Source organism: Bombus vancouverensis, chromosome 5 (assembly GCF_051014615.1).
Source record: "Bombus vancouverensis nearcticus chromosome 5, iyBomVanc1_principal, whole genome shotgun sequence".
In the NCBI taxonomy this organism is placed as follows: Eukaryota; Metazoa; Arthropoda; class Insecta; order Hymenoptera; family Apidae; genus Bombus; species Bombus vancouverensis.
Window position 1 is genome coordinate 9,332,124 of NC_134915.1, and position 15,499 is coordinate 9,347,622.

The 15,499-nt window shown below is 39.9% G+C and overlaps 1 protein-coding gene across 3 annotated transcripts in view; it reads right to left on the bottom strand.

Annotated features, from left to right (window-relative positions):
* Nucleotides 1–15,499, bottom strand: part of Syn1 (Syntrophin-like 1) — a 349,107-nt gene that overhangs the window by 5,030 nt on the left and 328,578 nt on the right. For all 3 annotated transcript variants that reach the window (XM_033348439.2, XM_033348447.2, XM_076618468.1), the window contains exons 6-7: nt 989–1,203; nt 6–223 (exon numbers count right to left, since the gene is read on the bottom strand). In XM_033348439.2, the coding sequence (XP_033204330.1) occupies nt 6–223; nt 989–1,203 (433 nt within the window). The remainder of the gene's footprint in view (nt 1–5; nt 224–988; nt 1,204–15,499) is intronic.

The following is a 15,499-nucleotide window of genomic DNA, read 5'->3' on the forward strand; positions in this document are numbered from 1 at the left end:
CTCACAATCTCGCCATCCTCGCCGCCAAAGTCGAGCCACAGTAGACGCGCCCCGTCGTCCGCTGACATCTTCAGTTTATCAAAGGACCTTCTCCAGAGAGGAGTCGGAGACGAGCTTGGACTCACCCCGTTACCTCCTACGCCTCTGGTTCCAGCTGCGTACAACGCGAAACCGTCTTCGTGGTTCACGACCAGCTGACAGGCCTTTCCTTGCCACGTGCATCCTTTGGACAAACAAAAGGCGAGATTGATAATTAGAATTTTATCTAGCGCCAGTGCACGTTAAAGACGAAAAATTTAGAATCGCAAGGCGTTTCCCGGAATGCAAGAATTTGACAGGAAGAAATATTAGCGTAATTAATTTTTCCAATTAAAAACGAGATTAGTAGTGCACCTCGGCACCAAAATTTCAAAATTTTTTCTGCATAGTGGATATACGAAACGAGAATACAAAAGTACGGTAGTCGGGCGGATTGCGAGCGAAATAAGAATTCTTTGACACAGCCAAGCTAAATTACATAGCACCAGTCGCAATTGAGAGAGAACAATCCTGCAATAAAACCATGTCACCGTCTATAGTGAAAGTCATCTGAATCGCGTCGATGCCAAACAATGAAGTGCTTTAATAAAACCGAGCTAAATTAAACAACAGCGAATCGATCGCAAAGTAAAAAATAATCCGATGAAATCGAGCTAGACCAAACAACATCAGCCAGTCGTAAACCGTAAAGAAAGAAAAAGAGGAAATTGCCCGATGAAAACGAAGCGTGGAACGAAAGGATGAAAACGCGATTTCTAATAATTTCAATTCGTTGTTTTAAAAATTACATTATATACATTATTTTCTTATTCCTATTTACAAGATAAACAATAAATATTTTTAACGCTTCTCTAGTCTGCAAATTTCGTCAGTAAATCACGATGTATGCAAGAGACGTATCTGACCGTGACTTTTATTTCGCTTGAGTTACGAACAAAAGATTACTCACGAACAGTATATTCACGTAACGAGTGAGCGGCCGCGTGGCAACCCTGAACGATCGCCCTGGCCCAGGCAGCTAAATCCCTTCGCGTCTCGGCTCGAAGATGATGCGTCACGACGCCGTCGATCGTGCCCACTCGCACCGCGAACGTGGCCGCGTGCTGCGTCGCACCGCTACTGCTACTTCCTGCCTCGTTCTGTCTCGCTGGTGACGACACCAATCTGCAAGCATAAAATTCGAAATTCGAAAATGAAATCTCAAATTTCTTCTTCTCGCTTCTTCTCTCTGCAGAATAAGATACGCCCTTTCTTACGTTCGGTGACTCTTTACGTTCGAGGCGGCTACCAGCTGTGCACATAGAATTAAGCGGACCGCAATAATCCTAAGAAACTGTCATAAATCGAAGCTTTTTGCTTTACCGTTAAGTCCGTCAATTAGCATAAAACATCTTCGAGTCAATAGGTTCCTTATGGTTATTGCTCCATCAGATAAAAATTGAGGAAACGTGGGTTTTTCCATGTTTCCTAGGATTCCACCCGCAAGCGACCAGTGGTGGGGCGATCACCACCGAATAAGAGTTTTCCTTTGTAACAGCATCGTCACCGGACTTCACTAGATCTACGACTACAGATCGGTCAACATATCTGCACTGGTTCATCGACTTTAGAACAGTCAACATCTCTTTACCGGGTTTCACCCCTCAATCAGTCACCTACTTAACTTATACCTTACGCACCAGCGTAACTATCTTTTCTACAAAGTTGTTGGAAATATATACGTAGTATCGTAAATATAATTATGATCTAATTACAATGAATGGATTGTACAGATATTGATTAAACAGAAAACGATGTTTGTCTAACATGAACTAATCACAATAACGTACTATAATTTAGACAACTCCATAGTTAATTTGCAACTCTCGTCACTAGGGATCCAACGCTCTCTCTCTCTCACGCGGACCACACTCTCTCGACAACGCAACTCGCACTCTCTGACTTCTCGACTCATACCCTCTGGCTTCTCCATCGACACTGACTGTTCCAGCATCCCTTTGTCTTTTCCTAGGCCCACCACGCACGTGTTCTGCAACAGCTCGTGGCCAGGGTCACGTAGGCTTTTTCTACGAAACTATTCAATTGAAGGACCGACGACACATCGATGGGCCCGACGGCGCCTCGTCTCTCGCGACATTGTTTATGGTTTACCCGATATCTCTTAGGCCTTTTGTCCATGATACTACATATACTATCTTTGAACTGTTAATTAAGTGTTATACTAATTAAACCACTTCTATTATCCTAATCGAAATAGGGGGTCGATCAGTTCGTGGCGTTGATTGTCTAATCGTAAGGGGAATTTACGACTCCCGTTGACGCGCTTCCTCGCGATCGTGTTTTTCCACGACTGGTCGAAAAAACATCCTTCTTCTTTTCATTTCGCTCGTTCCCTTTCGTTTATTACTGTATCATTAAGTTTTTTATTTAGGGAAACAGATGGTAATCGAGAGCACCGGAAATTTCATCGGTATCGTTGCAAATTTAGAAGCACCCCCGGTTCGAGATCGAACAGCACAGGGTTGAATTCAACGTAAGCGAAATTTTTTTATGAACACGCGAATTCAGTGCGGCGTGAACTACCTTGCAGGGTAAATTACCTCGTGCGATCCACCCTCCGTCGTAAAAATCGCTCGCGGCTTTATTGCGCGTGGCACGGAGCCGACTGACACCGGAGAGGCTCTCTTCAAACCCCCCGTACTCTGCAATCTGTCCGCTGACGAATGGTTCTGACGTATGCGGAGCTCGCGTTCGTTAGATTTATAGATTTTTCGGGAGGACGTTGGTAAAAAATATGCCGGTCAAAATGGGTATGCGGCGAGAAGAGGTGGAAAAAGGCGATTCGCATAATGCTTTGCTTTGAAGAAATGAACACCACGGAGAGAATTGCGTGTCATCGATGTCGTCGAGTTGCAGAAAATTTCAAACCGCAAGGGACGATCGTTTTATTGTAAAATTTGAATGCGACTTTAAATGCGAATTTTGGTATATCTTATCTGGTATTCTACATTTCATCGGATAATGTCAATCATGTTCATAATATAGAGAAATTATTCCGTAAAATCAAGGAATTTTCAAGTATTATAGTCAACTATATTACAGTCGTAATTCAAACAATTCCACTCTATATTTAAAAATTTCTAATTTTCCGGAAACTACATCTTTCGGTAATTCGAGTTTCGTTTTAATCTCACCAACACCATATACAGTATGTATACAGAAATCGATCCTCAAAACTGTGTTTACTTACGACTCGACGAAAATACAATCGACGATTCGATAATAAGAATAATAATAAATTAATTATTCATTAACGGGTGGACACCATTTTTACAATAACATGATAAAATACTACGTAAATTTTCGCAAAATTTTACTTGAACGACAGTACAATATGACAATCAATGTACAACATGTGATATCAGTGTCGCACAAAGACAGAAAAATTTTGTATCAGTTCACCAATATAATTTTCTTATACTTTGACTTCTACTTCGTGAAAGAAGGCAAATTAGTCGGTGTATTTGTTAGCAGTGTTACAGATTCTACCGATGACGTTACTATTACCGAGTTTTGACTTGAGAAGGAATATTAACCCTTTGCACTTTGAATTGTATTTCAATTTCGTTACCAGCAGCTCTCAACGCTTTTAGGTGTTTTATTTGAAATTTACTTTAACCAAAAAATAAGACAATTTAAATAAATGAAGGAAGAAAGAAATTCACTTAAATACCAGTTTTATTCACACTATTGTTGTATTTTGTAATTTTTAAGTGTATGATGTATCTTGAAACAATGTCCAGGATGCAATCCTGGTTTTCTTTCGCACGTTTCACAAAAAAAAAAAAAAAAAAAATAGGACTGAAAGAACGTCGAGTGGAACTCGACAAAGGAACTCCTGAGATAAAAACTGACGTCGAGTCACACTCGACATAGGAGCGCAAGGAGTTAAAGTTAATTTGCCTATCGCTAGACCAGAACAGTTAATTCTGTTGTTTAAAATATCATGTAATAATTACGCTTTACCTTCGAACATCTGTAATTCCCCAAAAAGCCAGTATTATAACTTTCCTAAATACTTTCCAATAGTCTTTTTCAACGAACATCCAACTTCTCTCCAATTCTTTTATCCACAGAAATAAAACTGGATCTCGAAACCTTCACGATCCACTCGTTACGTCACGCTATCGGATTCACCAGTGCGGAAAGGATGGGTTATTCGCGTTCACCCGTTATACAGAGTAGCGGTGCGCACGTCGAATAACGTATGAGTTCCTCCGGGTGTAATCCCGGGTCGGGCGTTCCTCCCGGATCGCGTTCGACGGGGTTTCCCTGGCCCCGGAAACGTTCCCCACTTCTGATAGTCAATGCCTCTGAAAGGGAAAAGTTTCCGCGAGATTCGGAATCACGCGAGACGCGGCAGAACGCATTACGCTGCGTCGCGTGCATCGCGGATGGCTGCGACGAATCGTGAATAACAAACGACGGTTCGGCTCGTGATCTCGCGTTTCAATCGACATCGATCGTCCCCGGCTCCGGTAACTACGATCAGCGCGATAATGGAGGGTAGGGGGTGGTTTTTGGCTGGATGGAAACTGTGATTTCAGTTGTCGGTTCGCTTGATTTTTCCGGAATGCATAATAACTGGTATTAATTACAATAAATGAATAATTCTTCCTGTGATAGTGAACATCGCGAGATCCATATGCGGCTTGCTATCACGCGCATTTATAATTGGGTTCTTTGTGCGATAAGCGGAAATACGTTTGGCATTAACATTAGAACTACCACACCAGTCAAATTGACTGGTTTTACAATTTTATTTTAAAATTCCTACTTCATGTTATATTTTTCTTCCACACTGACGTAATGACCTTCGCAACGATAATTAAAAGAATGATATAATGAATTTTATTTTGTTTTCTATGTATTCAAACTTAAAATAATTTTGTATCAAGGCTACTTATACCAACGTCAGTCAAAATGACTGGTACTTGTCAAAGTGTAAAAGAATCCTGCAATCTGTTTATCGAACCCCAATTAACCAGTTTCCTCGCTTTGTACAACTACCCACATGTTTCTCAAATTTTTACTGCGTATCATTCGATATGATGATATCGGATATCAGGAAAATTCCGGATCGATCGCCAGATCGCTAGATGCTAACACTAGAAATACCACAGCAGTCAAAATGACTGGTTCTACAATTTTATAAATTTGTCAAGTCTCGTTTAGGGATCATGGTCCCAGATGGGTTAATAATACCAAAAATGTAACATGGAATTCCTTCTGTAAGAAAGTAATAAATTAATAAATATAAAAATATTCTATTATTAGGTATTTTTTAAAGACCAGTCATTTTGACTGGTTTTGGCAGAAATAACTTCGTGTTAACTATCGCTAGTTTTAGTGTTAATCGATCGGCTCGATAATCAAAGCGAAGTTGATGTGGGAAGAAAGCAGTACCGCGTAAATATTGTTGTTAAATCGCGTCAAAGATTGTAAAGTGTCCTTTGCACTTCATTCTGCCAGAGATCACCAATCTCCAAATATAAATATCATACAATTTTTGTTTTCAACGGAGGCAAAAGAACGTATTAAAAGATATCAAAGAATCCACGAATAAACGAATTATCACGTCGAAGAGATGGGAGAAGTGAATTAATTCTGGCTGGTCAACGACTTAATTTATGAAACAACAACCTTCGTAGTCCCGTTCGTCGACGATTATTACAGCTAAAAATCGACTGAATGCCGCCGGAGCGCACTCCAGTAGAGAGCTTCGAGGGAGTCATTGAAATAATTAAGCAGTCAGTCGAACAAACAGCGAAACGAAGGCGAACTAGAATAAAAAGAAGACGAGGGGAAAGCGCGAAGAAGAAGAACCAAGCGATTGCTCTTCAGCTACGATAATCGAGTGTCAACGAAGAAACAGAAGCAGCAGAAATAGGACAGGGGGAAAAGGAACAACCGGGCGTAACGCAAAGCTAAGAAGTCCAAGGAGAAATATAGAACGGGTACCGGCGGGGGTGGGTAGAAAAGAAAAGAAGAAAATAGGGTGGCGAGGGGTGACGGGGATAAACGGAAAAGCAGCGGATGGTAAATAAAGGCGTTAAACGAGAATGGATGTTCGTCCGAGGCCTGTAATCCCGGCCAAAAGGGACGAAGCAGAAGCCGTTTGCAACTTGGAAGGGGTAAACTTTCTTCTCTACCCTTGTGAAGACGAGGAGGAAGAAGTGTTTCGGTCGTAGCCGAATCACTTCCGGTTTGTCTCGCAGTAAAACTTCCTTAAGTCGGTCATTTCGTACCTCCGTGGGCCCGATACGGACCTCCTCGACCGGAAATAGCTTTTCGGTGCTCCATTTTCCACCCCCGACCAACCCTCTCTTCTCTCTTTCTCCTATCGCTTCCGCCGGTTTTCTTCGTTTTTTGGCCAAAGACGGTTGAAAGTGGACACGAGACAGCATCGACCACCGCTCAACGTCCGGGAAACTTTCGGAAAAGTCGGGTCTCGCCTTCTCCGCGGTGAAATAAACGGATCGATGATCGGGTTACCGAGATTAGGTCCGCCCGGGGACAATACCACGTTGAGTTTCACGGTTTTTAAAGTTGAAGAACACGATTAAGCTTATTGTGTCATCAGAAACGAGTCTGTTGAGATCATAAAAAGGTAACCATTTTGTAATTGTCTAAGAAAAATGGAACGCATGCATGGGACATTCGTGTTCAAGTTATCTTTGTCAAACGAAATACTATATTTTCCTGTTCGAACCGTATTGGCGTCTCTTAAAACAAACTTAATGCTATGATCACGTATATAGCACAGTTTTGAACAGACGAAGATTTTCAAAAGTCGGCGAAGTCTTTCGTACACCGAGCAATGTTCATTCGTGACACAGATATACGAGTATGCCGGTATCTTTTGACATCTTGAAGGATATACTTTATACGTACATGCTTTACAATGGAAGATACAAGCGTGAAATTCGACAAGAGACAAGTGATACGGTGTGATTCGAATGAAAGAAGGATACGAATTTTTGAAAATCATATTGCAGCGAAAATTTGAACAAACCGAAAGCAGGATCAGCTATCGTTGGGATTCTCCGATTGGTTGATGTGTTTAAGCCGAATTAAAATTTGATGCAGCAATGGGCCCAGCTCAGCAGATCTTGATTAAAAATGAAAAAACGCTGCATTTTTGATAAGGGACAGACTAGCGTTCCCCGATGGTCGATGGGCAGATCGTGAAAAATTTACGGACCAGACCGCACTCCATCGGTTTTTGCTTCCAGCGCTTCTTTCGCTGATCATCTGCCTGTTTTCCCGTCTCGTTTATTTGGTTGTATGTTAAAACGTACAAGAATGTCGCAAGATGGCCCGAGACTCGGACAGAATCCTGTTCTTTTTCACGAGATTTGTTTTTCCAAAAAATGTACAGAGCAAAGATGAAATAGAATTTCGTATCAATATTTATATTTCATTATCATTATCATGATGATTATCGTTCTAATGCTGACAAGGAGAGATGATAAGTCTCTCTTTCTATCTTGCTTTTGTAAATTCTTCGAATATTTTGTACTTTTCCGATATTAATTTTTCTCAATTTATATCGATTTATTTGATTATTCTTTTATTTTATTTATTGCCATTTTATTTATTATAACGTTTCCATATATTTTTACAATTTTGCGTATGACATTTGAGACGTAAGGAAATTCTGCACCAAGAACGTAATTTCACGAAAACAAAGAGCCATACACCCAGACCCTTTTGGGTCTATTTTCCTACCAAACTAAAGCATCGAATGCGCATACACTCAAACTCATACGAAATCTACAATTCTTGATATCTCCTTTTGAATTGTAATGAACTTATTGAAATTCTAGTTTTATAATATGTATTAACGTTTGAGTTGACAATTATAATAGCTGCTAAAGGACTTTGTTCTTTTTATATTTAGAAACTAATCAATAGAAAATACTCTGGACATTTATATGTTTGCCATAAATCTACAGACCTTCGATTAATCTTCGTGTTCATTTCTTCGTTTTCCTAATTTTCTTCTACGTGCACACTGAAAAATTTACTGAATCGTGTATCGGTAGAGAAAGATCATCATCGATAACGAAGCATTGTTTTCTATCAATCGTTTCAATGCGTTATGAAAGCATTAGAAAAAATGTATTTCTATCATTAATAATTGATAAAAAAAAAGTAGCCCTTCCACAGTCGAAAATCTTCGTTTTGGAAGCATTAAAAATATCTCATATTCATACCTTTGATTTATTATCGAGCTGACGTTGCACTGCAAATTTTATCGTAGAAAAATATAGTAAACTAGAACGAGTGTAAAAGGAAGATAAGAAAATATGAAGTACAACGACAGGAAGCTTTGTAATGCAGAGAGTATCACGGTTGCTTTTCCATCTAGGTGATCACGGTTCGAACCCTAGCAGGTTTTTCCATCGATTTTAAAAGGTTGCCCGAACAATTTGGTTAATTACTCGCAGATAAGAGCGAAACGAGCGTTTTAAAAATTTCCCTCGGATGAAAAAAAGTTTGGGAAAAAGAGAAAGAATACTTTGAAACGAGTTTCGTGGGATAACGAGAGAGAATTTTTCTTAGAAATGAAAGCTCGGTTAAAGGGTGTGTAATTAAGCAGAAAAGGATTTTGCGAGAAAACATTCTGAAGAAAAATTTCCTGCTAGTTTATCCGACGATAAACACGTGAAATGTGTTGAATTTCATTGGAGAACAACGATCAAAGAACAGACGTGTATCTCTAAAAACGCATGATATATAAAACGAGAAACTGTAAAATGAAAGACAGGAAGGAGAACAAAATAATGAAAAGCACGAAAACTGCATGAAAGGAGAAAAGTAAGGTAAAAACGCAGTTTCCAACAAACGTAAATGTTTGTACGTTAAATCTAATCTCTGGTCTTGGTCGAAAGATAAGAAAAGATCGACTTAGACTTGCAAAAACGATATGAACACAGTCATTTGCACAAACAAAGAGTGGCGTCGCGAAAACAACGTAGTGTTTTCAACGAAGAAAATATTTTCGCAAGGAACAATACCAAGGAACAGGATACGAACGAGCGCAGTTTTTTCAAAGGATTTAGTGCCATACAACGTTTGATCTGTTCCCCTCTGTAGAGAATTTTAGCGTTAAAAATGGAGCTTGGTAAATTCGGTTACACACTACGTGTGTAACATCGTTAACGTGGTAATTTGTGTTGGGGCCGTGCATCGTTGGACATCACGTGTAACAAGTTGCTCAACGGGTGATAAGCGAGAAATAAAGTTTTTCACGCGTGATATAAAACGCGTAACTGCCCTTCGAAATGAACAGAGAACGAAGGGATTGTAGCCGGAGAGCGATTCGGAACATTCTACACGATGATGAACGTGTTCATAATTCCGTTGCAGCCGTGTTGTGCTACCGTATGCGCCCTCGAGTTAATCAGGCTACGTTATTAGCGATAAAATCCCTCGGTAAATCACATCCGACAACGCCTTTCCTCGCCGTATTACACGCAATAAGCGTTATTAATATTTTTAGGCGAGTCGACTACGCTTTTTACACGAATTTCTCCGAATTTCCGCCCCGTTATAGTCCATGGTATAATTTAGTTGTCGCTGTAATTCCCTTGTTTAGTTTTATCACGTGGAAATAAAAGCGTGTCCGTTGGCCGAAGCTTAAAATTCACAAGCTAATAACAACTCTGTTATCGACGCTGTTTGTCCACGGTAAAAGTGCCTTCCTTTTAATTACGTTCACGGCTTGATGAAATTGCCGGTAACAACGGGATAACGAAGCGCAGAGATAAGGTTCGAGCTTGAGCAATTTCACGATGATTAATCTAATACACATTTTCACTTTCTCGCTACGATTTATTCGAATTCGTCGTGACGGATTAAAATCATTTTCGCGAAATCGCGTTTCCCCATTCGCGAGATATAACAAAGACGAGGAGCTGAAACGTTAAGAACGATGCAAATGCTAATAAAATAATAATCACGATTGTTTTCAGTAAGAAATGTAAATGTAAATGAGTAAATCTCATCGCAGGGTAGATAAAAGGACGAAAGTAGAAACGAAAATAAATTTTTAAATAATTAACAACACGCATCCCTTGTCGTTTATTGTCTTTCTGAACCCGTAAAAGTGTCGAATGCTGATACTTCACACAAAAGTTTCAGAAACAACTTTCTACTGGATACCTTCTCTTCGCATTCTGACATTTATATACAACGTTCACCGTTTCAACTCCACAAATCGATCAAAAGGATCTCGTACGAGGAGGATAAAAAGATGAAAAAAAAAAAAAAATGGAATATCGCGAGAATAGACGGAGAAAATGGAAGTTAGGCAAAGGAAGAAACGAAAATCCTGAAACTCGAATATTGCGCTCACGGATTGCACGTGCGATAGGAAACTGTCGACGACATCTTCGATAATTAATGCCCACCCTAGGGGGTTTAATTGATCCGGTTCACTGTTCGATTATCGAAACCCCATCTTTCACACCGGCGCGGTACGGCGCGGCGTGCACGGTTCTCGCGTCTGACCTGTAACTCTCTGCCGATCCGTATTCCCTTCGCTCTATCCTGTCCCTTCTTTTTTCCATTTTCAATCCGTCCCTTTCGATTCCCGGTCCTCATTGTTCTCTTATTTACCGACCCCTTTCCTCTCCCGTTTTTCATCCACCTTTTTATCCGGTTCTTTTCATCCGGAAAGTCAATCAGCCGCGACGAGGCAAATGTTTCTCTTGCAGTTTCCTTTTCCGAACGAGTCGAAATCAAATTTTTCTGCGAATCTAATTCTGCAATAGGTAGTTTGCGTCACTTTTAAAGAAATCGTCGTTTGATGTGAGCGGTAGTTATTTATCAAATTTGGTCAATGCATTTTCCGTGCTTTTGCTGCCTTAACTTTTTCGCTTCGGCAGTCCAGTCCGCCGAAGTACTGTCACTGAACGAAAACGCGTGTGTGGTTGCTGTATATATACGTTTTCCTAAGTTTTAAATAACAATAATTCTTGTAAGAACCGTATATGAAATATCGTTTCACTTTCAATGGATTTAATAGATTTTTTAGCATGAAACAATATACGATCGTTTGGATGTTTAAATATATTGCGAGGGACGTTTTGATGTTGTTTCAACAATGAGCAAATCTAAGAAGTGATTAATCCAATATGTCAATAAAATCAACAGAAGATCTGCTGATAACGAAAAAATATATTATTTACTACAGATAGTACTTGTATATGCATCATTTGGATGCCGGATATACGGGGTGTCGAACCCAGGAGACGTCGCGTGGTCGTGCGGCGCTTGTACCCACAGGTTATCCCGTGGATGCCGCCTATAAGCGGCGCTCGAAGCGAAAGGGTTAATAGAAAGAAAGAGAAAAAAATACTGTGCCATAAAAAATCAAATCCAAGAGCCATAGAACGGTGAGTCGCTTAACAACGATTTTTTCGGACCTCGTAGAATAGCTTTTCGTAATTTTCTCAAGCAGATGGCCACCGGCGATGAAAATTCCATTTTTAAAATGAAAAGGTTGCCTATGTCGAAGCTCGCTCGTTACAGTCAATCAGTAGAACGAGTCAATCTTTCTACGATTGCATTGCCTTGAACCAAAATAACCAAATTGAAAACGGAATGCCAAATTAGTATCTACATTGAATTAATATCGGCAAGTAGCCTTTTTTATTATTTAATCTGTATTTTACAATTTGTCCGGCTGGACATTTGGTAAATTTTTCTAACTTAATTGTTAAATAACATGTGGATGGCTACCCCCAGCGGGATACCATCTTCGACTATTTGACTATTTTATTTCTTTAGTGAGGTGAGTGAGGTGTTTTCTTTTTAATCTTCTCTCTATGAGAATTTTGCTCGCTTCAGCAGCCAGCTGGTTTGGATGTCTTGCCGTTCTTTCCTTACATTTTTCTGCGCACCTATCGATTTCTTCTTTGACCGTTGGTATTTTTAAGTCTTTGCGTATATCCTCGGGCAAGCATCTGTACCGTATTAACGCTATTGAGATATGTATAATTTTATGTGCTAGACTAGCTTAGATGCGTAGTAGTGATACTTGTATGTGAATATTAGTGTGTGGAAGTATGTGTGTGCGTGGCGCCTCGAAAACAAATGAATGTAAACTGTTCAGTCGGTTAACAGTCGGGTATGGAAGAAAGTGCTGAGACGCGTGCAAGTGTGTATCGATGAATATCTTTGAAATCGTTTATCAAATAAATATATAATTATTCTAATATAAATTCTAAGTGTAAATTTAGTGTTCCTATACCATTATTTCGGCTATTAAGATCCAAAATTCTCAACAAACGCTATTAACGAAAGCACGCACGATCGATGGCGAATAATATACCACGAGATATTATAGCAACGTCTTACGTTCGAGCGAAGATTAACAAGCCAGAAGCGACAAGTGTTTCACTTCCTCTTGCCTCGCGATATTTCAGATTACCACCCCCTTCATCTCGTTTTCATAATGTCGTTTCCGTAGCAGAGTGGAGACAAAGAAACGAGCGAATTAACTGGAGTCCCTCTGTTTGCAATGAAAATCCAATTTCGTTTGAACGCGGCTCTTCGAACGCGGCCAAGTTTCCGAGTAAAACTGATCCGGCGTTTATGCCACGGGTAACCTGCCGCGATAAATAAACGGGCTGCCCTCTGCCTACAAGAGATGGTAAATGTAGAAGAAGGTGGAGAATGGAAAAGTGGCTGAATTAAACGAGCGACGTTAACTCGCTCGTCTCGAAGCCCTTTGTCGTTCCGTTCTACTTTATGAAATCTTCGCGTTGACACGCTTACAATACTTAGAAACTTTAATCCGCCCGTTTGTCACGTCCCAGTTTTGCTTTTGTTTGTAGTTAAGATAAATCGGGGACACCATCGCGTAGGGAAAGTATGTTTAAACCATATCGCGTTTGGAATTCACAAATTCCATCAGCAAATGCGTCGAGGATTCAAGTTACAGATCTGACGAGATTGAGTTGTATCTGAGATGGTTTTTTCGAATCTAAAGTTCATTGTCTCGCACGTATTACGTATTTTTACGGTGTATCCAATTGTTCATAATTATTCTGTTAATTTATGTCCTTGACACGTTGACTGCCACACGTGTTTTCACTGAAATCTCTGTCAGGTCACACGTGCCGCAGTACCAAGCGTTCTCTGCTAGGTACTCCCATCGATATTTTAATAATGCGAATAAATAATCTTTTTAATAAATCATTTTCCTATTATTTTATAACGATTTAATAGTTTTATTATTTCCTCTAGAATATCTTTTCAAATGCCTACGGGTGACGCGGCCCTACCAGAAACTTTGCTGTCACCCGAATATGGGTATCGCGACAGTCAATGTGTTAATCTATTTATCCGCGTTATTCACTTGTTTTACGGTTGAGTTTATTTGTTTGTAGGCTACACCAGAAAGTTTTCTGTGTTTTCTCTTATCGGCAACGATATCACAGCTGATCCTGAGTAATTAATTGATGCGGTTACACGGCTTAGTAGCCAAACAAATTACAAACCAGCATACTAAGTATCGTTTATTCCATTCATCTTCCTCGAGAAACTTAATGGAAAATTGAAATTTAAACACGGAATTAAAGATCATAGATATACATATTTTTTTTTATTTGGAAGAATTTTACAATCAATTCTCACTGAGAATTATAAGTAAATTATTCTGGCGCGGTACTATAACTTGAATAATAAGTGTGTATTGTATGTTTGATTCTAGTTGAATCTACTGTTTAAATCTAATATATATATGAAACATTCAAAGCGAATTTCCTTTTACTTTGTTAAGGTTTTATCTCATAATAGAAAGAGAGACAGAGGAAATGCGTGGATGAATGTATAATATCAGGTCGTCCGAAAAGTTTCTTTCGTTTTATAAAGAAATAATGGATGCACAATATTTTCCGTTTTATATTATTATATCGAATTATATATGATCCATTTTGTTCTATCAAAATAAAGATCACAACGTTCAGTAGATTATTTTCATGTTTGTATAAAGATGCGTCGTTGTAAAAAACGTGTCTGTAAAAGAAAAACACTTTTCGGACAACCTAATAGAAAAATATATTTAAGCAAGTTTAAGCATAAGTGTAATGTGTATGCTACTCCAGGCCCGCACGCTGGTAGCGTTACTTTACGAAAGAGCTTCGAAGCCATGGGTCTATGGGTATTTATACAATTACGGTAAACTGGCCTGTACCCTGTTGGATCATCTGTGCAAGGCATGTTCCTAGAAAACTATGAGGCTAAGAGACCCTTCAAATTGATTTAGTTCTAAACAATACTCAATGACTTCGAGGGCTAAGAAAACTAAACTTCAGAAAAGATGTACAGTTTTCCTTGAAGTGGGATTCACTTCGATATATTTAATACAGTAGACAGGAGGCGAAGCAAGTTTCAATTTAAGTCTCATCATTTCCTTGAGTTTCCCCGTAAAAATGTAAATTTGCATAAACACTCGCAGTCGACATGTTTCATCTATAACAATATAGAGATTATTTAAAAATATATTTCAGATGAAAAGCCTGTTAATTGATAAAGCGCTTTCTCGCAAGTGATTTCTCGCGAGGACATTGAGAAACGCGTGAAGCGAACTCAACTCGCGAACTACGAACAAATACCCCGAGAAAAAGGGCATGTGACTCGGGCGTAAATCTCGACGAGGCTTCGCGAGATCCTACGGAGGATACAATCCGACCGAGTGATTCGTCGCTTCGTGAGAATGAAAGAAGGTTTTCAGAATCGAATGGTAGAAAGAAGGAGCGAGCAAAAAGGTGGTAGAAAACGGTAGGAAGAATTACCAAGGATTCACCGTTCACAATCACGTGAAAGGTTACGTCGAGGCTTCATCCAATTACGTCGACCGGATTTTAAGCTGTTCCACCGGCGTTGGATCTGCCGTTTCAGCAGCGATTCTATAAATTACGAACTCGTGGAAATATTTCACCGCTTGCGGGGCTGAGCGTAGGAAGAGCGAGAGGATAGCTACACGTTTCTTTCTCTTTTCTTTTCGCCCCTTGTGCTGTGGTGGTACGGTCATCCGGCTACTTTTCTTCCGGACACCGTGAAAAAGGTCAGGCCGCAGTTTCCTTCCTGGGCTGGGAGAAGAAGCCGGAAAAAGGGAAAGCCAGGGACACGCGCGCCCCGCAAAAAGGGTGAAAGCATGGTTCAAGGAAGGGTAGAATGCGAAATCCACAAATGGAACGGGCAACCTCCTTCTCGTCTTTCTTTTGGCGCGCTTCGACTGTTACTTTCTTTTATTGAATGGAAAAAGAAAAAAAAAAAGAAAAAGACGAGGCGAATAAAATGAAAGAGAAAGAGGGATGTGTCGAATGCAATTTCACGGGACGACATGCGGATGTCTGTTGTTTTCCACGTGGTTGTTCTCCTT